Source organism: Alexandromys fortis, unplaced genomic scaffold (genome assembly GCF_014885135.2).
Source record: "Alexandromys fortis isolate MF-2015 unplaced genomic scaffold, M_Fortis_MF-2015_v1.1 scaffold_36, whole genome shotgun sequence".
NCBI classification, from domain to species: Eukaryota; Metazoa; Chordata; class Mammalia; order Rodentia; family Cricetidae; genus Alexandromys; species Alexandromys fortis.
In genome coordinates, this window is record NW_026067915.1 from 5,080,633 (window position 1) to 5,102,245 (window position 21,613).

The 21,613-nt window shown below is 38.7% G+C and overlaps 1 protein-coding gene across 2 annotated transcripts in view; it reads right to left on the minus strand.

Annotated features, from left to right (window-relative positions):
- Dnajc13 (DnaJ heat shock protein family (Hsp40) member C13) overlaps window positions 1-21,613 on the minus strand; it is a 116,810-nt gene that overhangs the window by 36,558 nt on the left and 58,639 nt on the right. For both annotated transcript variants that reach the window (XR_007591197.1, XM_050139238.1), the window contains exons 22-34: window positions 20,659-20,812; window positions 17,521-17,624; window positions 17,277-17,436; window positions 15,916-15,978; window positions 15,200-15,301; window positions 12,619-12,723; window positions 11,408-11,610; window positions 10,262-10,346; window positions 7,547-7,701; window positions 7,007-7,052; window positions 4,596-4,750; window positions 2,961-3,162; window positions 1,451-1,566 (exon numbers count right to left, since the gene is read on the minus strand). Coding sequence is in view for 1 of the 2 variants with exons in the window: in XM_050139238.1 (XP_049995195.1) it covers window positions 1,451-1,566; window positions 2,961-3,162; window positions 4,596-4,750; window positions 7,007-7,052; window positions 7,547-7,701; window positions 10,262-10,346; window positions 11,408-11,610; window positions 12,619-12,723; window positions 15,200-15,301; window positions 15,916-15,978; window positions 17,277-17,436; window positions 17,521-17,624; window positions 20,659-20,812 (1,650 nt within the window). In the remaining variant the exon portion in view is untranslated. The remainder of the gene's footprint in view (window positions 1-1,450; window positions 1,567-2,960; window positions 3,163-4,595; window positions 4,751-7,006; window positions 7,053-7,546; window positions 7,702-10,261; window positions 10,347-11,407; window positions 11,611-12,618; window positions 12,724-15,199; window positions 15,302-15,915; window positions 15,979-17,276; window positions 17,437-17,520; window positions 17,625-20,658; window positions 20,813-21,613) is intronic.

Below are 21,613 nucleotides of genomic sequence, written 5' to 3' on the forward strand. Positions count from 1 at the left end.
ATGGAACTGAATAGAAGACCTGGATATTAATCCACACACCTACGAACACCTGATTTTTGACAAAGAAGCAAAAAAATATCAAATGGAAAAAAAGAAAGCATATTTAACAAATGATGCCGGCATAACTGGATATCAACATGTAGAAGAATGAAAATAGACCCATATCTATCACCATGCACAAAACTCAAGTCCAAATGGATCAAAGACCTCAACATAAAGCCAGCCACACTGAACCTTATAGAAGAGAAAATGGGAAATACACTTGAATGCATTGGCACAGGAGACCACTTACTAAATATAACTCCAGTAGCACAGACACTGAGAGAAACAATTAATAAATGGGACCTCCTGAAACTGAAAAGCTTCTGTAAAGCAACAAGACAAAACGACAGCCTATAGAATGGCAAAAGATCTTCACTAACCCCACATCAGACAGAGGTCTGATCTCCAAAATATACAAAGAACTGAAGAAATTGGTCATCAAAAGAACAAGTAATCCAATAAAAAAAAATGTAGTACAGACCTAAACAGAGAACTCTCAACAGAGGAATCTAAAATGGCTGAAAGACACTTAAGGAAATGCTCAACATCTTTAGTCATCAGAGAAATGCAAATCAAAACAACTCTGAGATTCCATTTTACACCTGTAAGAATGGCCAAGATCAAAAACATTGATGACAACTTATGCTGGAGAGGTTGTGGGGTAAAGGGAACGCTTCTGCATTGCTGGTGGGAATGCAAGCTGGTAGTATAGCCCCTTTGGATGTCAATGTGGTGATTTCTCAGAAAATTAGGAAACAACCTTCCTCAAGATCCAGTAATACCACTTTTGGGTACATATCCAAAGGGTGCTCAATCGTGCCACAAGAACATGTGCTCAACTGTGTTCATAGCAGCTTTGTTTGTCATAGCCAGAACCTGGAGACAACCTAAATGCCTCTGGACCAAAGAATGGATAAGGAAAATGTGGTACATTTATGCAACGGAATACTACACAGCAGAAAAAAAGACAACATCTTGAATTTTGCAGGCAAATGAATGGAGCTAGAAAACATCATTTTGAGTGAGATAACCCAGAACCAGAAAGACAATTATCACACGTACTCACCTATAGGTGGTTTTTAAACATAAAGCAAAGAAAACCAGCCTACAAATCACAATCCTAGAGAACCTAGACAACAATGACAACCCTAAGAGAGACAAACACAGATCTAATCTACATGGGAAGTAGAAAAAGACAAGATATCCTGAGTAAATTGGGAGCATAGGGACCTTGGGAAAGGGTGGAAGGGGAGGCGAGAGGCAGGAAGGAGGTCAGAGAAAAATGTAGAGCTCAACAAAAATCAATAAAATTTAAAAAAAGATGGCTAGTTTATATGGCTTTTCATCTTTGGTACTAATGTCTTACTATACAGCAGACGTCTACTACTGTAATTCTGAAATAACTCACAGCCCCTGGCCCGCAGGCAGACTGAGCACTTCGTAAGCATCATCTATTGACATCATGGGCGGCTTCTTTTCCACTTCCTTCTTCCAAGCATCAAGGGAATCTTTCAGAAGCTTAACCTTAAAGAAATAACAGTAAAATCTGTATCCAGTAAAATGATTCAAAATAGAATTTTAGGTTTGTGTAATATTTGTGGTGTATTTATTTAAATCAACACATCTCAGCTATCCAATTTATAGTATACTGAAATACAAAATGTTAACATTGTTGGCAGCCAAGTTATTAGTTACAGAATTTCCTTCTGTTTAAGTTGTATTTTTTGTTCTTCAACAAAGTATCTGTTAACTTTTAAAGAAATATTCATAAAACATAAAAATCCTCAAAATTAGTACAAGATACATTGTACTAAGAAAGCAAGCACCCCGTGGTGCCTTTCTTAATGTCACCTACTTATTATTAATATGCTGGCATCAAACAAATGCAAGAGACAGAAAACTCACTGAGGCTGCACAGGGATGGGAGGACAGCGGCTAATACTTAGAACATGCCTGTATGCCTGCCTACATGCCAAAGGAGCAGACACTTTACACAAGATGTCAGATTCATTTTTGTTTTCTTGGTCTATCCCTGGCTGGCTTTGCAACCTTCCTATCTCCAGAAGACAGGATAACACAGGGGCCCCTGTTTACACTAAAGCGAATTCTTTAAAATCCCAAAAACACGCTTAAATTCTATAAGGTACATTTCTCACTGAATAAAGTTTTATCTCACTAGAGAACTAAAAAGTTTTCTGCCTTTTCATAGAATCCTGTCTGAATCAGTGCCAGGCTTGTCTGTATCTGGTGGCAGCACTGTGCAGAGACAGTCGTGTGGAACCAACGGCAGATGTTCTGACCCTTTGGGTGGGAAATTACGCTGCAGGAAGGGACAGCACGGCGTCCAGGCCTACTTTACTCCTTTTCACAGACCCAACGGCTCCAGCTCTGCTCTTCTGGACATCAGGGAGTTGTGCTTACATGAACATTCAATATTCAGAACCTCCTTTCAGATAGCAACCATTTCTATCACCTCCAGTTTAGAGATGAACCTTGATGCCTGGTGAAACCATAACAGCCAACCTAAAACTGTCTCAGGTACCAAACACCTATGTCCATGAGATGGACACCGGCCAGAGAGTGAAACTTGTCTTGGTCATAAAAGATAAAAAACTGTAAAAAATTAAATACCTTTCAGTCTGAAATCTACCCAAATGTATTAAGAAACTACTTAGTGCATGTTGTTTAAGAAACAGCGATTTCCTCTTTGTTCCTATGAGAAAATCTCACCAGTTTTCAGGCTTGCTGCAAACTTTAGGCACCCTTCCAGTGTGACCCTCCCAAACAGTGGGGACTACAGGCACACAGCACTATGAACACCTAAAGAAGCTACTATCATTTTTATCAAAGGAGGAAAGAATATCCACAAGTGTTTAGAAATTGTTTTTGCAGTTTAAGAAGGAACAAACGGAACTTACTGGGTCTTTAATTGGCCAATCTGGAAACCGGAGTGTATCACAAAGTTGTTTGAGGTAATAAATATTACAAAATAGTTCATTTTCTAGCTGTGGATAATTGATAACCGGGATGGGACAATATTGATAAAGTGCTCTCGTATTGCTCTGCAGGCGAGGTGTAAAGTCAGCAAGATGGGCAGCAATCTTCTCTATCATGAGGCGCCTACAATCACAGAAGCTTCCGTTCAGGCATTCTGAAGGGTTAGTTTACTTAAAGAGAAACATGGGTAATCATGCAAGAAAATTACATAAATCTTCAGAATTACTCAATTACAAAGCTAGATTAAATGTTACTGGGTATTTTAATCATACTGTAAATACTCAGAAGAAATAAACCTATCTATAATACTCGATGATAAAGACCGAAGACAAACGCAGATCGGCTCAGTCATTCCTACTAAAAACCTAGCCCTTACAGAGTCTGATGGGGTTTGCAAGTGTATCAGGTAGCAGGATAGCCAGACACTAAGACTTCTTACCACCCAAAAAGCTCATTACAGGCACTAGTCTTTTTCGGGCCCTAAGCAAAGCAGAATTCAATGTGGTAAAAAATTGTCTGAGAGGCACTCAGACAATTGAAAAAGAAAAATATTACACACAAAAACTATTTCTAATTTATTTGTATTCCTACATATTTCTCTCAACAAAAATATGACTGACACACAGAATGTAACCATTAAACGTGGTGGCCAGCATAAAACAAGTATAAAGGTCAACCTACCCCCAAAATCCAATGATAATAAATAGGGAGCAAAGAGAATGTAAAGTTGGCCTGAGAACTGGGTGGTGTAAAGACCAAATGTCATGTAGTTAAAGAGCTGAGAGTTTCACAGAGGCAGCCATGTCTCCCAGGAACAGGTGAAGTGCACAGTGTACACTGCCATGTGTTTCTGGGTCTCTCCTGTGCTTTCCTTGTAAAGTCAAAACCTGTTGGCTAAGGTGGTGGTTTGAAATAAAATGGCCCCTGTAGGCCCATAGGAAGCAGCACTATTGGGAGGTGTGGCTTTGTTGGAAGCAATGTGTAGAAGCAGGTTTTGAGGTCTCATGCTCAAGCTATGCCCAGTGTGGCACACAGTCTCTTTCTGCTGCCTGCAGATCAAGATGTAGAACTCTTAGCTCCTTCTTCAGCACCATGTCTGCCAGTATGCCCCCATGCTTCCTGCCATGACATAATAAACTAGATCTCTGAAACTGTAAGCCAGCCTCAATTAAATGTTTTCTGTGGTCATGGTATCTCTTCACAGCAATAAAACCTTAAGACAGCTAAGAAATGTTCATCAAAACTCTTGTGGGCATCTCTAGTCTGATTCATTTTATATGGGCATAGTTTGTAGAGTGCAGGCCTACTCCCAAGAATCCAGAAGTTGTGTCTGGACTGTATTGCCATTAGTGGTAACAGGTAACACTCTTATATAAAAGTTATATTAACAGTAATTTATCAATTTCTAGAAGAACAGAAGAGGCTTCAGGTCTTGTCAAAACCTATCAGTTGATCTGGAACATACAGAAACTATAAGAACGCTTCTTGCAATGGAAATCAAGCCAGGTGATCAGCAACAAACATTTGAAGCATAAACACAAGCCCGGGTTAATCACCTCATTTCGCTGCTCCAGATTGCTTCCGGAGTGTCAAATTCACCTAGGAAAATCTCAGAAAACTTCTCAGGTTCATAATTTTCTAGGTAGCAAACCATTGCTTCAGGTAGGATATGTCCAAGTATACTTCTCTGAAAAATATCCTGTCCTTTAGTCTTAAAATAAAAACAACAAAAATGGACAAAGTGTAGTTAGAAACAATAAAAATCACCTTTAAAATTTTGATAAATGAATAATTACAGCATTTCAAGATAAGAGCACAAGGCCAAGTGTGGTGGAGCACACCTTTAATCCACCATCTCTGTGAGTTCAAGGGCAGACAGCAGGACTAGACAGAGAGACCTTGCCTCAAAAACAAACAAACACAACCAGAACAAAGCACTTCTGTGCTGTAGGGGGTTGGAGGAACACAGCAAAATGTGAAGGCAAAGGCAGAAGCAACAGCCACCAGCTTTGCAGCAGTCTTAGACTTCTCAGGGGTCACCTGCACCACCACACAGGACTAAGGATGATGAGCCTATGGCCATGAATAACAACGATGGACAACAAAGAGGATCCATAAAGACATTACCTACTTGTACTCTACCAGTCGCTACAGTTCCTACCCTTACCTGCCGTTTTCAAAACCCAGTAAGTCTAGCTCCTTTGAAAGTTAATTATTTACTCTGTGCGTGCATGTGTGCTCCCCTTGCCAGGGTATGCTCACGGAGGTCAAAGAATAACTTGTAGAAGTAGGCTCTCACCTTCCACTATGTAAGTCCTGGAGACTCAACTCAGACCTCCAGATCTGGTAGCAAGCACCTTACCTGCTAAGCCATCTCACTAGTCCTTAAATCAAGATCTTAGAGAGGCATAAAATTTAAGAAAGATTTCATTTAAAGCAATTACAACGAATTGGATCAAGAAGTCCAAATCTGCTCACAATTTAAGAAGCTATATTTTAAAACTCATTTCTCTTCGGATTGAAATCTGATCCCAGTGAATGCAAATGCTTCTCTTCCTCCCATCTAGGTGAGTTAATGTGTTTTGCTTCTCTAGGACAGCACTACAGATGGAAAAGAAACATATTCAAAACCAGAATTTTCAGACTTTTTGCCAACAACAGTGATAAATTTACTTGTTAAACTGCTGGGTGAAAAATCTGCTATTCAGCTTCCTAGAGTTCTATTATTTGGGACTTCCTACATATAGAATTTTGCTGCAATTATTCAAAAAACTTAGGGCAAATAATTTCTAAAACAGAAGTTTCCAGGGTCTGGGGAGCTATCTCAGACTGTAAAGTGCTTCTTGCACAAGCATGAAGGTCTAATTAGATCCCCAGAACCCATATCAAAGCTGAGAGGACAACAGGAGCTGTAACTTCAGTGCATGGATGGGAGAGAGATGACACTAAGACAGATCTGAAGATCCCAGAGCTCACTGATCAGCCAGCCCAGGTAAAACACTGGACTTCAGTTCAGTGAGAGGTTAGACAGACATCTCAAGTTGACCTCTGGCTTCCTTATAGGTACACAGGAAAGCACACACACAAACCCCCCTTGCCCAGTTTTGTTTTGTTTGTTAAAGAAATTACCTACATACTGATGCACAGAAGTAAAGGAGAAAGGATGCTCCAAAAGACTACTATTGTATAAAGCATCACTAGAGATACTGCTTTTTATCCTCACCTTTTCTACTTACAAACCCTGTAAAATGTTCACGTAATGTGCCAGTCAAGCTCGTTATGCTGAGGGCTTCAGTGGCTACTCTGTGAAGCCTTCATTACTGCCTAGTTTCTAATGTCAGAGTGGTGTAATACTCTTCAGGGTCTTAAGCAGTGGTCTGCTTTGGGCAAAACAAAAAATTAAATGTTCTAGCAAAAGTGGAACAAATTTGAAACACCTGCTGCAAACTTTTTGACAACAAAGTATCTCTGTAAAATAATTGATAGGTAATAAAATTTCAGGTTGATGAATTTCCTAAATGCCATCTTTTGTCAACATCAAGATTTCCTGAATGTAAGGGCAAGAATGCTATGACAGCATGTGAAGACAGTATAGCTTCAAAAAGGAAACCTGCCATTTTTTCTGCATTGGGATTTGAACACAAGGAAGTTCTAGTCTTAATGAATCTTAAGAATTATCAGATTACAATATCAGCTCTACAAAAGCTATTAATTTGACTCCTACATGAAGAGGGTAACATACTAAAATCTATCAAGGGATAAATCATAGTTGCGATTTCAATGTAGACATAATGGCAACACTTTCATTTACAAAATCTGCTTAGCCTTTTTATGTGTAGGTACTACAAAGAACGTAAATGAAATACTATGTGATGCCGACCTTCAAGTCCTAACATACTCCGAAAACTACCTGAGAGTGTGGAGACAGATCACTGGGTGTCTGTGTGAAGGCAGTTAATGTGCTTACCTCCTCGGATTTGAAAGCCTGCTTGGTATGAGTATATTTCAAAAACCTAGAAAGAAAAATAAAGTGTCTTTCAGATAGAGATACTGATTAGGCTTTGGTGATTTTATGTATTTAAAGAATGGATCATTAATGCATTTTTAAAAGGTTAAAAAAGAAGTTAAAAGGTCAACTCATCAATCCATATTTCCTTAATTTGATTAAGGAAAGACCTGAAATGTTCTATAATGATTTTGAAGTACAGTTATATTAAGGCTACATAGTAATAGAGACATTCATTAAGACGGCAAAATATAAAACTGTGTGTGTTGATAAATGCATTTCTATTACATGTCTGTATACATATAATAAAATAAATTTCAAATACTAGTTCTGGTAAATTGGCACAATTCTGAGTCCCCACATTCTCCTTTACTTTCCAAATTTTTAGACATCTAATTAGATAATTGTTATAATGAAAAAAAAAATCAATGATGCAAAAGTTCCTGTCAAGTGTGCCACATGTAACAGGTAGTTTAAGACAGCGTGTTTTCATGTTCTTACCGAGCAACAGGAAGCACGTTGGAACCTGTGTACATCATGATGAAGAAAAACACTCCACTGAGATAGAGGCGAGGTAACTGAGGATTATCTTGCATAATGTGGTGTAATAAGATAGCAACCTTCTCAACAAGGATAGGGTCAAAGGTCAGCAGTAGCTGAAAAAGGAAACAAAATATTTTGTTGGGTGAGTTATGCCGAGGTTATCATTTCTTACATCCACGGGATTCAATAAAGTTGTATCAGATGCAAAACCAACTTTAAAAGGATTCATTCTACATTTAATGCAGAAGGTAAAACACTGTTGAGAACTGATAGAAGTGAGATGGGAAAAGGCCTCCATGTGGACAAAGCTGGTTTTGTTGCGCTGTCATAGGTAAAGTTGTTTGTTTCAGAGTGTCTCTGATGCACACACATATAAGAGTGCATTTGTATGTGTGTGTTGTCTACATGCATTTGATCATATATGAGAGCATGTGTGCGTGTACACATGTACACACATATTTGTGCATCTGTGCTGCATTAATTTCAGTTAAGCTGATATGAACAATACCCTGAAGGATACTTGAGGAGTAGAACACAAACCAGCCCCTAGTGAACGCACTGAAAAGCAGGGCTACAAGTGCAACTCTGAGGCTGGGATGACGGCAAAGCACTCAGAGACCTAAGGCTCTAAAACACTGAGGGGACACCTCAACTCACTGACTGCATAAGCTAACACAGACCCGAGCAGAGCCTGCTCTGAACAAATGTGTGCTAACCCACTTTAGTAAGTTTTACTTATTGCTTACATAATAAAGGTGGTACTTCAATTTTCTTTAAATACTTTCTTCCAAAAAATTCCAAATTTGGAGTCAGTTACTACTAGTAAAAACAAAAGCACACAGAGCAGGCTGTAAGCATTGTCTCTATGGGATAGGCCAAGAGACTAGGTAGAAGATGAAGAGAGTTTTTGTGACAAGCCAATAATCTGGATTTAGGAGTGACAAAGAAGAATTGTCTTTGAAGCTGGTGTCACAAATTTCTTCTGCTTCATGTCCTATCTGTTCAACAAGGCATTCACACTGCTGCATGTTATGGTAAGTTTTAGGAAGGAAAAAAAGCAGTAACAGTCATGTAGGATCTTCTCCAACGTTAAGGGCAGCTATAGCTTGAGATGAGGTATTGGAGAATAGCAGAATTTGAGTTCTACCTCACATTATCAATCAAACAATAAAAGATTTTCAAGTTGTCACAGTATGAGAAAACCTAGAACATCTGTTCACTGTGCACTATACCACCCAAAAATTCTTAAGCTAATTTAGCAGTCTTTGTACTATCAGTGATTTCCATGGGTTTTAGATAGCAACACATGTTAAAACATAAACTGTCACTCTGAATTAAAATGACAAAAATCATCGCTACAGATCATAAGGTCTAATGTATAGTTAATGGAAAAATGAAGACAGGAGGTTAGAATAATAAATAGATAGAAAGAAGTTTACCTAAAATCTCTGGAATCTACTTATTTGGGTTTATTGCTAGTCTCAATTGTAGGTATTAGAAATTCCAAAAGAACAGCATAATGCAGAAAAAGAAGAGAAATTTTAGTATAACCTGGTGCGGGAAAATTATCTGTATTCTGTCTATCATATTATAAATAAACACTGATTGGCCAGGCAGGAAATATAGGTGGGAAAACCAGATAGGAAGTAGAAATGATGTAATGACAACAGGAGAATTCTGGGAAGGAGGAAGTTGATTCCTCCCACTCCTGCCCAGACCACCAAGCAGCAGGATGTGATCTGCCCCACTGAAAAAAGGTACTGAGCCACATGGCTAACATAGATCAGAAAAATGGGTTAATCAAGATGTGAGAGTTAGCCAGGGAGAAGCTAGAGCTAATGGGCCAATCAGCTTATAATTTATGTTGACCTATGTGTGATTTTCTTTGGGGCTAAACAGTTGTGGGGTACCAGGCAGGACAGAAACACAAAACAAGCAGGCCTGGCCCTTCATGTTACAATAACCTACTTATCCAACTCTACGCTTTGAAGTGGTCATTATCCATAAAAACCCTCAACTGAAAACAGTCAAAATCCGAGGAGAATGCTAGTGAGTCTGCTGTTAGAGAAATGAGTGTGCCCCTATCTGTGAGCTGCTAGTGCATGCATGCCTATAGACCCACATCAATCTGTAGCACAAAGGAGTGCACCCTTGCCATTCCCAAAGTGATGGTATTTTTAAGAATGGATAATAAATAAAATCCCTTTTGAATTATTCTAGAATCTGAGGGTATCACACATTTAGGTTCCTGGATATACCTTCCCCAGTATACCCAGATTAACAACTCAATTTAGAATGTAGAACTATGGTTAGAGATAGGTTCAGCAGTTAAGAGCACTGAATGCTCTTGTAGGGGACCTGGATTTGGTTTCTAAAACCTACAAGGCAGTTCACAACCAGCTGAAACTCCAATTCCAGAGGTCTTGATACCCTCTTCTGGTTTCTAGGGGAACTAGGCATGCACATGGAATATACATTATGCACAAATATACATTAAGACAAAACATCATACACACACAAAAAAAATTAAATTTTTTAAAAAAGGATATATGAAGTAAATGTAACTTAGGGTTCATCTTTATGAAAATGAAATGGGTTAAAATGAAATCAACACAAAGTAAGATAAGATAATCTTTAAAACAGTGTCTAGTTTGGTAACTAGAAGTGACCCACCTGGATGACATGGGGAAGGCAGGTGCTGTCTGACAGCAGTCGCTTCACTCTGGGCAAAGGACGAATGATGGCATTGTCCTGATCCCTAGAAAATATTTTCTAAGGTCAACATTTAATATACTGATTGGAATTTGTATGTTCAGAGCATATGACATTCTACTAGGCATGAAGCAAGTTACCTTCCTCTTTTGTAAATGAAGACTAAGCTCTCATACAGCTGGGAACATGATTAGGTATTTGGTTTAAATCTACTGGCTGTTTAATATGACTTCATTTCCTTCCATAAGATTTCCTTGAAAAACAGTACCCTAGAAGAGCCAAAGACTCTTATTTATTATTTAATTGATTAAACTTTCTGTTGTCTAACACACTGTCTGTGGACAATCCCCCCACAAAGGCCTTATATCAAGCTCTGCCAAATAAACTTGAACCTTAGTTTAACAATGGTCAGTACTTTTCAAACACAGCTTTAATTAATGCATTACCATTTCTAAATGCTAATTGTATGGTTTTGAGTCTAACCTGATTTTTGAAGAGAACTATGAGATAAAGACAGTGTTAAGATATGTATGTCTTTTCTATCAAGTTATCTATCTTTAGAACAGCACAAAAACAAAATAATGTGTGTGCAAATATTTTATGGAGACTGAAATATTCCAGGTAAAAGTTACATATGTGATTGTTACAGGAAGCAAATCCTTGCTTGTAATGGTCCTGTGGGGTGAGCTGTCAATTATCCCATCTTTAACAGCAGGCCTGGCTAGCCAGGCAGATCAAGAGCTGGCACTCAATACGGACATGAGCTATAGATATCTATTTCCAAACATCCCTACCTAATCCATATAAATATTATGGTTGTTACCACTGCTAGAGTTCAACTGATATCAACTTATGTAAAATTATTTGAAATCCCCCAGAAAAAGTTGTTTTCAGTTACCACATCAATATAACTTGCAAATTATTTCTTTTTAACTGTTTCAGAAAGTTTAAAGGTCAAGGAAGCACTATTCCAAGCCACATATAGGACACCCTTGTTTTAAACTGCCAGAGTAATCCTATAACATTACAGAGGACATATCCACACAATGGAGAAATCAGGATATCTGATAGTCCCTGCTAGTCATGAAAACATTAATGACATTGTACCTGCTTGGAAAATATCCACACATTGTGATCAACATGTTCAGTATTAAGGTAGCAAGGTCAGTTTCATTCAGAACAGCCTGCCCACTGGCTAATAGGCACCACTTAAGCTGAGGTATCGCCTGGAGAGGTCGCCATCCGTCCATGCCTTGAGCCCAACATCTGGTTTTTGCATTCAACATTCCTTTGGCCCATAATTCTTGCATCTTAATTGATTGAAGGCAATCAATATTACAAACACAAATCAAATCAAATGTTTGCTAATGTTTTCTACATCAGTACAATACATAAAAAACAACAATCCACTATGAGACAGTGATGTGCCAATATGGCAAATATACCACAAATCTGTGAGATCGTGCCAACAGCATTTTAGGAACCCAAATCTGACTGACAAGGTAAGCATAACCATCTATCAGGCCCAGAGAAAAGTACGCAGAACATGGTAAAGTGCACAAATGATAAGCAAAGTGGCCAGAAACCAAATTATGTATGAGAAGGCTTGGTCCCTCATTCTGACGAGACTGAGGGGGATAGGAGGAAAGCACCAAATACTGTGGGGAAGGGGGATACTCTTGGCTTCCAGAATGAGCATGTACTATTCAATGCTTATACCATGTGAAACACTGTATAATATATAGTTAAGATAGTAATAGTTACTGTATAAAAATTCATTGAAAAAAAAAATCAATGCTACTGTTTGAGTGATACTCCTGTAAGAACAGCCTTGAAAGATTTGAACCATAGTTTTGTACACATAAGTACATCTCTGGAACTACAAGTCACCTAATACTTTAGAAGGAAACGGAGCTGTATGATTTAGGTGCTAAACGCAGCAATGAGTTTAATGATACTAAACTTCTTGGGCTGGCTCTGAAGATAAGAGTACTTCCTGCTCGGCCAGAGGACCTGAATTCAGTTCCCAGCATCCATGTTAGATGGCTCATGGCCACATGTCCCTCCAGCTTTGGGGCATTTGATGCCCTATTCGGGTCTGCTTGGGCTCTTGCACACATGTGGCAGACATTTACAGACACACATACATAAAACTGTATCTAGAAGGAAATACTAACATAAGAAGGCAAAGACCGGCCAGGCGTGATGCTGCACACCTGTGCTGTCAGTCCAGGCTACATGGGAAAAGCAGGACGACTCTTTCCACAAAGAAACATCAACAAAGTAGAGATGACGGGAAGTTCCTACACAACACACACCTCGTGAAATCCATACGGACCACTCCTTTCTTTGTCTGCATTGCCAAAATACCATTCCTTCTCACTCTCTCTCTTCATATCTGGAGACGCTTCAATCACATTGCTCTGTGTTAAAAGAGATTTCGGTTATTTCCAAGACAGAAATCTGAGGGGCAGGTGCCATAAACAATTTATTCAGTACCAAATTTTGGTCTGAAACTTTTTCTTTTAAATTCTTTCAGAAATAGGATTAAATGCCTAAGGAACAGCCAAAGAAAGATATTTCTTTATTAATATATGTAAGTTTGTTCCTAAATTCACTCATCTGTCTAAATTTAAGAACACCTGTATTCCCTGTGGCCATTAATAAATTCTTATGGCACTAAAGTTTCAGTAGCAAAAATTACCATAAGTAATTATATAATAAATATTATTAAGCTGAAGTCATAATGCTCAACATATTAAGGTTCTGGGGGAGGGAAACTGTACTTCACTAAGCAGTTAGATCAGAGTCGAAATGCCAGCATATGTTTCAGCAGGTTAAAGGTTTTCTGTCCTTCCTCATGATGTAAAATGAGTGAGGTCTGGCCTGGAGCTGCTGCTGCTGCTGCACACACTTAGGTTCTGCCTGAAACCTCTCTCTGAGCCGTAAGCTAGCAAACGAACCACTTCCTAATCTACTTCTGTAACAGACAGCTGAGGCTTAGCTTTAGCCAGCCACAGGCAGCCAACTGCTCAAACATGTTCAGGTAGGGCAGAAGTGGGCAGCAATCAACTCCTTGTACCTTACCTACTCTGTCTTCTACATGCCACTTCCTTCTTTGACTATGAATATAAGATGCCTAATGGGGGCAGAGCAACATGAACTATTTTGGGCTCAGACTGCTGCCAAATTCCAGAATCGCAGACAAAGCTAACGAAGATTAGAAAAATTAGATTTGTAATAATTTTCTTTTTTTTATATTAAATAACTTTATTGTGAAAATGTTTTAAATAAATTCACATAATACACGGTCATTGATATTTTCCATACAATGTTCTAAACAATGGGGTGAGAGCAGTCTTTATTACTGTTTGGTCGGAAGTGTCACCCCAGCGCCTGGCATGCAATTCAAGTCCTCTCCCCTAAGTTTCCTTGGTTCAGACTCTACCTCTGAGAAAGCAGTGTCCCTTCCTCGGGGAGGTTCAGGACCACTCCCACAGGCTATTTAGGCTGCCCCAGAGAGAATGAACACATGGTCTCTGGGTTTAGCATAGTCTCCCCTTTCCTCATGTCTCCTCTTTTATCAACACAGACAGTTCTTATAGTTTTCTTAATCAATGTTTTTGAAAGACAGAGTTTTATGTTATTAAGTTTTGGTGTATCATGGTTTCTAAATACCCCTGTAGTGATCAGCTTTCAGTTCGAGTCAAGCTGTAAATACAGCAGAATGGCTAAGATCACCAGGCTTCCTAATTCTGGGTCTGAGCTTGAGCTTACAGGTGACAGGGGCATGTACCCAGTCCCTCTGCTCCTCTATGCTGCAAATGGGGGAATGATGAAAACCACCACTCAGGCCACTAAGGGTTTAGGGTGCAAATGTACTCCAGACCAGTACCTGGTGTACCGCAATGGTACTTTATAAGCACTGTATTATTATTCAGATCTAAAACCAGAAAACAACCATTTTAAAATACTTAAAAGGCCTTTTGTCATAATTAAAGCATCTCAAGCCAGAAAAAAAATTTAAATTGTATCTAAAAACTTAAAAAACATCAAATTTGCTAAAATACAGATCTCTCTTTTGAATCAAGCACCAGGGAAGGCCTGGTGGCTTTGTCTTGTTATATGATGATTTGAATAACAACTGCAGTGGCCTTAGGGCAAAACATATTCTTGGTTCTTGCCAATGCTGAATGTTCTAGTTACATATCCAATGAAATTAACTGAACAGTCACACCGCATCAAAAACAAGCCATAGTAGAGATACAGTTCCTTGACCATATGGCATCAGGAAATAAAACTAATTCTGGTGGTAATGATTCCTTTTTGACATGCATTAATCTCCCTGCATTGGCACTATTGTAATTATTAGAGAAATGTTTTGCCAGCCATGTACATGAACCCAAATGCAGATTTCAGTGACCCCTGTGATTCTAAAATTGTATCTGCGGGAGAATTGTCTGTATTCTGTCAATCATGTTATAAATAAACGCTGATTGGCCAGGCAGGAAATATAGGTGGGAAAACCAGACAGGAAGTAGAAATGATATAATGAGAACAGGAGAATTCTGGGAAGGAGGAAGTTGATTCCTCCCACTCCTGCCCAGACCACCAAGCAGCAGGATGTGAGCTGCCAGCTAAAAAAAAAGGTACTGAGCCACATGGCTAATATAGATCAGAAAAATGGGTTAATCAAGATGTGAGAGTTAGCCAGTGAGAGGCTAGAGCTAATGGGCCAATCAGCTTATAATTTATGTTGACCTATGTGTGATTTTCTTTGGGGCTAAACATCTGGGGGACCTGGTGGGGGGACAGAAAACACAAACAAGCAGGCCTGGACCGTTCATGTTACAGTATCCAAAGAACACAAAGCTTGCAGGAGCTAGAAAGCAAACATACTTGCAGGGGAACTGTTGCCCGGCTCACGTGAAGATGTGCAAGGGTAAGCAAGTCCACAAGAATTCTAATGCCATTTGAGTCCATGAGATCTTTAACGTTTCTCTAAAATAAGAAAACATTTTTGTATAATTGAACAGTATTGTAATCCAGCACACTCTCTAGTGCTGCTAGCACATATGGAATTTCTTTAGAAATGACTGGCTTGCAACTACACTTACTTGGTATTTTAGGGCTAAAAGCACAAAATTATAATATAAAAAGATCATTTAAAATTTTCACTTAAATATGGTCTGAGTTAAGCATCCCTCTCCCCCAAGAAAAACAAAACAGCACGATAAACTCTAATCCTACAATTATCCTGCTGATCAATAAACAGGCTATCCAACAACAAGTTCCCATTAATGTGGTGCCATACACACACTCTGCAAGTGCTCTACCTCTAAGCCACCCTTCAGCACCTCCATATGTTTCTATAATGTAAAGGAAGGGGTTTCATTTAGCACCCAGAACACTAGTGCAGGCTACTCAGGAAAATTGGCAAAAAAAAAAAAAAAAAAAAAAAAAAAAACCAAAAACTTTCCCCACTATAAACCCAAAGCACTCAGTTTTTTCATCTAAAGAAGAAAAGAACTGTCTTTGGATGACTTGACTGACAGGTTAGCTGCGCTTGGACACATGACTTGGAAACAACAGTGTATTTATACAGAATACTGTACCTTATTAAGGATCAGCTTGTTCAGGAAGAGGATCAGTCTATCCCGTTCAAGTTTATCAGTGCACTAATGAAATAAACGACAATTGAGTCAACAGTGGATAAAATATTCATGAGACAGTTTCACAAGATCAACTGACAACTCATAAAAAAATGTCATCTCTGAAACATTAAGAGACAGGTGTCTGCCTGCCAATTACTGCAATTCCTAAATTGTATGCAATTTTAAAGAACTTATTTAATTTCCTAAAATGGAAGATATTATTGAGTCATACAAACTAATATATTAGCTTTAAAAAGACATGAAAGGTAAAGTAAGTGAAACCCTCTGACTTGGAAAAGTTTGGTGTTTCATTAAAATGAACATAAGTGAAAAGAAAAAACATACTTGCTTATTAAAACACAAACAGTGCGTTCTAAGTTCTCCAGTTCTCTAGAAGAGCACTTAGGACTCTACGCAAAGCAGGCATGGTGGTACATGCTCTAATCCTAGCATTTGGGAAACTGAGATAAAAGGATTGCAAGTTCAAAGCCAGCCAGAGCTAAACACTGAGTTTGTAGGCAGCCTAGGCCACTTGGAAAAATCCTAACACTCCCTGCTCCACCTCCAAATAAAAAATATCAAAGGACTCAATGCTGTTGCTCAGTTAATAGCAAGCAACAGGGTTCATCCTGGCTGTGCTGCTTGATGCATAAACTTTCCCAAAAGCAATGGCTCAGAGTTGACAACTGGAACAAGCATAGATGGGCATTCTGAAAACTGGTAAGATGGTTCTCTTCCATTCAACTTGTTAATATTTAAATAATTAAAAATATAGGAACATAAAGACTAATTCAAGAGTGAAGGACAAACTCTGCATCAAATAGATCACAGTCAAATCCACTGCCTAGCAAGCAAATTAACAAACACCCCATGCTCGAGTGCCAATGCAAACTGCATAAAATAAAATGCATGCTAACTTATTTCCTGTTTAAAACCATGGGTCTTCTAAGAAACTTCACTATCTTCACACTTTAAAATTTAACAAGTCAGAAGCATTTATGGTTTTTTTCAAAAGTGAAAACCCAAGGATACACACAAGTCTACAAGTTACTATTTCTTGTATATACATGATGAGCTCACCATACTGCAAGACAGTGAGTTAGCCACCAAAGCTGCTCAAAATAAAAAGCTGGAAAAACAAACGGGCATGGAACAAACTGGCATGGACAAATTTTAATCCATCTGCTATATGCTTATGCCTTCTTCTTAAACTTAAGCAAGTATAATAGCAACTAAAGAAAAACTCATGTAGAAAGTCACTATGATAGGATCAAATTAGTTCTGACACCAAACACAGTGGTCTTCCCTTATGGGGTCCTTACCCTTTCTAACATCCCAATGATGTATCTTGTATCTGTGAAGGGCCCTATTTCTTCATGGCATCTGCCGTAAACAATTGCAAGGGCTTGTAAACATAAACACTTCATGTTTACTTTTGGGGTGAGCAGGAAGCGATGATAGAGCTCATTGAAGAATTCATACCTAGATTTAAAAAGAGGTTCAGTAGAAATAACCAAGAAACAAATAGTGACAGCAAACCTAAAGAGATTTAAAGATAGGACTCACGATCTCTTTATCGATCCACTTTCTTCATTCTCATCTTCTTCCAACAGCAATCTTAAGTAATAATCTCCTATTTTGATTTCCTCTGCCAGGCACTCATACTTAACCTTTATTAACAAATATAAACACAATTTTAGTCTATAATAGATTTTTTTCTTATTTAGAATTTAACTTTTTCTTTTTGTTTGCTTTCTGAAACAAAGTTTCTCTGTGTAGCCCTGGCTGTCCTGGAACTCACTCTGTAGACCAGGCTGGGGTTGCTCTCACAGAGATCCGCCTGCCTCTGCCTCCCATGTGCAGGACTAAAGGCATGTGCCACCATCCCTGGCTGAGTTTATCATTCCTTAAAATACCAGGTAATACACTATTTGTGTGTGTGTGTGTGAGTGTGTGTGTGTGTGTGTACATGCATGCATATGTGAAGGCTAGAGGTCATCACTGGGTGTACCCCTACAACTTTCCATCTTGAAGAATTTGCCATCTTGTCTAGACTGGCTGTCCAGAGAGCTGTGGGATCTGAGCACTGAGGAAAAGGAAGGAGAAAGATGGTGAGAGCCAGAGGTTGGGGAGGACCAGAACAAAACCGTGACCTCTGAACCTGACAGGACCACTACACTCACACACTCACCGTGGCTGTGGCTACTGCACAAGACAAGCCAGTCACCAGACAGCATGATTAGGGAGGTGCACGAGCCCTACCTAACTGAACTGCTATTGACAGTTGATGGCTGCCAGGAGAGGGAAAACCAGCTTCTCTAGTAGTGTGGCCTCCAGAAGACTGACCATGCTCCAGTAGATAAACCTACATCTATGCATAGACGGGCAGCACTAACTGGACAGTTGTTGGTTATTAAAAAATAAGTAAAGAGGATAGGAAGTTGTAAGGGGGATGTGGAAGCACATCTGGGAGGAGTTGGAGGAGGAACTGTAATGAATAGGATCCAAAAATATTGTATGCATGCATGAAATTCTGAAAGAATAAATAAAAATGTATCTTAGATATCTCTGAAAAATTGAATGGGTGCTAGTAAGTGCTAAAGAGTGAAGCAGGAAAGTGGAAAGGAAAGGGAATGCAAAGGAACACATGCCTACGTATAAAGGGGACTAAGCTTTAACAGCATAGACAGGGAAAGCCCATCAGATGACGGCAGTGAAGAAGGAGATGAGAAAACAAATTAAAAGGCTTTCCAAAAAGATTTCTTAGAGGCAGAGGCTAACATCAAGCAGAAAGACCCTGAGGTACTAATACGTGGTATCCAAGAGGTCAGTGTAAATGGAACAAAGTCAGAGTGGGGGAGAAGGATGAGATAAGGTCAAAGTGAAAACATTTTGGTTTGAGGGGGACACAGGCCCTGCAGTCATATCAAGAACCTAATCTAACAGTATATGAAGTGACAAGCCACAGAAACACCAAGGACTGAGCAGAGAATTTATACAATCCACTCACTTCTGTGTTTCATTGCAATACTGACAAGCACTTCAGCACTGAACTCTACCTCGAACACTGCCAGCTCATGAATCAGGCGACCTTGTCACTGTGTTGGCAAGAGTTCAGGGAGGCAAGGCTGATGGTGATACAGTCCAACAGAAAGGGGAGTTCTGGATAATTTCTGAAGGCTATATGACAGAATTTGCTTGTAAAACCAGGTTTGTAGTATACAAGATGGTTCCAATGCCTCTGACTACAACTATCTGTTATCTAAGGTCAAAAGAGACTACAAGAGAAGAAGGAAGGTCAAACAGCACAAGCCTGAAGAAAGACCATTATATGTCCAATTTTAGGATGAACGTATATACATTCTCTAGGAAAGAAAGCCTAAGCAGGAGACAAAAACTGATGAACTTTTTGAAAAAAAAAAATCAAAGCCATAAGATGATGAGATCATTAAAGGAATGAATATAAATAAAAAGAGGCCCAAGAACTTATCCCTGGGTATGCTGGCTAGTTTTATGTAAACTTGGTTTAAGTAGAAGTCATCTGAGAGGAAGGAAACCTCAACTAAGAAAATGCCTCCATAAAATTGGACTGTAGGCAAGTCCATAGGGCATTTTCTTAATTAGTGATTGATGAGAAGGGCTCAGCACATTGTGGGTGGTACTACTCCTTGGTTGGTGGTCCTGGGTTCTATAAGAAAGCAGGCTACACAAGCCATGAGGTGCAAGCCAGTAAGCAGCACCTCTTCATGGCCTCTGCCATCAGCTTCTGTCTCCAGGTTCCAGTCTTGAGTTTCTGTTCTGACTTCCTTCAGTGGTGGACTATGATGTCTAACTGTTAAGCCAAATAACCCTTTCCTCCCCAACTTGCTTTTTGGTCATGGTGTTTCCTTGTAGCAATAGAAACCCTAAGATACCAGGTCAACTTGTGGTCATGGAGATGAGAGAGGAGTAAGGAAGACTGAAAAAGAGTGCACAGAAAATGAAACCCAGGAGACTACAGGTGCCTTAAACCAAGGAAGTGCTGAGTACATTTAACTAGGTTGAAGATCAAAGCCAGCAGGATTATGCACATGGTCGAATACGTTGGTTTCAATTATATACAATCATATATCACTTAGCAATGGGTATACACTCTGATAGGCATGTTGCTGATTATTCTGCTTTTTTGGAAACAGTCCAAAACATGCTTAATACCAAATAAAATGGTTATAATGTCACTGGCCAATATGATCTTCCATGAATAAGCAAAACAGCATCACATAGCACATCACTATAAATATCACATACATCATACTCATATACTTAAATATTCAAAAACATCAAATTATCTACTATGTGTTTTTCTTCACTCTTCACATCAATTACTTTAACAAAGTAGCAAAATATAGTTTTAACCAGAAAATCATAATTTAAAAATCTACATTTCAATAAAGAAAAAACTAAAGTCACAGAAATGGTGGCACAACAATATGCAAAGATCAGATTTGAATGCATAAGTTAAAGTTATTACTAAAAGTCATGCATAATTCTCAGGTATAATGTTAAGTTACTGATCAAAATTCATTTTTTATTTTTGTCTCAAACAAAGATTAGAATTCTCCAATATTTTATGTTATATTAAGGACACAGTTAAATAAATATTTTTAAATCTCCAAAGATGCTTTTATTCTTTGAGATGAATGTTTTCTGAAAACAAAGCTGTACCTCAAATTCATGGTGGTTCCAGGAGATGACGCTGGCACTGCCAAGCTCTCTGTCAATGTTGAACGTTCTCATTTCAGACTCAAGGGCATCTTTCAGCTCTTCTCTTGTTTTAAAATTCCAAATGAGGTTTGATCTAGCATGGTCTTGACTAAACCTAAACACATAAGCAATCAGGAAATAGTAAGAAACAAGCATCTCTCAAGATCTATCAACAGCCCTTATTATTGCACCTTATAATAAGCAAGAAAATCACTTTACCAAGAAAAAAAAAAAACAACCCAAAACTCTGTGTTAAGCAATCAGTAAAATGTCAATAGTAGAACCTTGTAATAAACACATAGGCATTCACTATATAATTCTTTTATTTTGGAAATTTATACTATTATATAAATTTGCATGAAGCTTTGAAATGCATATTTCAGTTTCAGTTATTTGTAGCTAATAAAAATTTAAATTAGAAAATAATCTCATCAGTTATTCCATTTCAGGGCAACCTGTGGCCCTTACAGATGATCCAATGAGTTTCTGTAGGACTGCAGGAAAAATAATTACAACAAATGTGGACAAAACCTAGGCTGTAGTGAATGGATTTTACTTCGGCTGTTTATTAGTCAGCAGCCCTTTAGCAAGTGCCACTTCAGGGTTTCAAGGGTGCCTTCAGGGAAAACTACAACTGAGATTCCTGAGGAAGAAATCCAAAGCATATACTTAAGGTATCCTATACCTGAAATGGTATGCAATGTCTAACCCTAACCTTAATGCAGGATGTTTTCAAACCATCTCCTGACTGAGCTCCCTGAGTAACCCTAAGGAACTTTCAAAAACCATCCAACTGTCTCCCTGAATGTACCTCTCTAATGTGTGTCCACTGAGAGAAGGGGACAGGATCAGCATGTGGAAGGCCCAGTAGAACGGACATTCATTTCTTACCAATCTTCTTGGGCTTCCATCATTC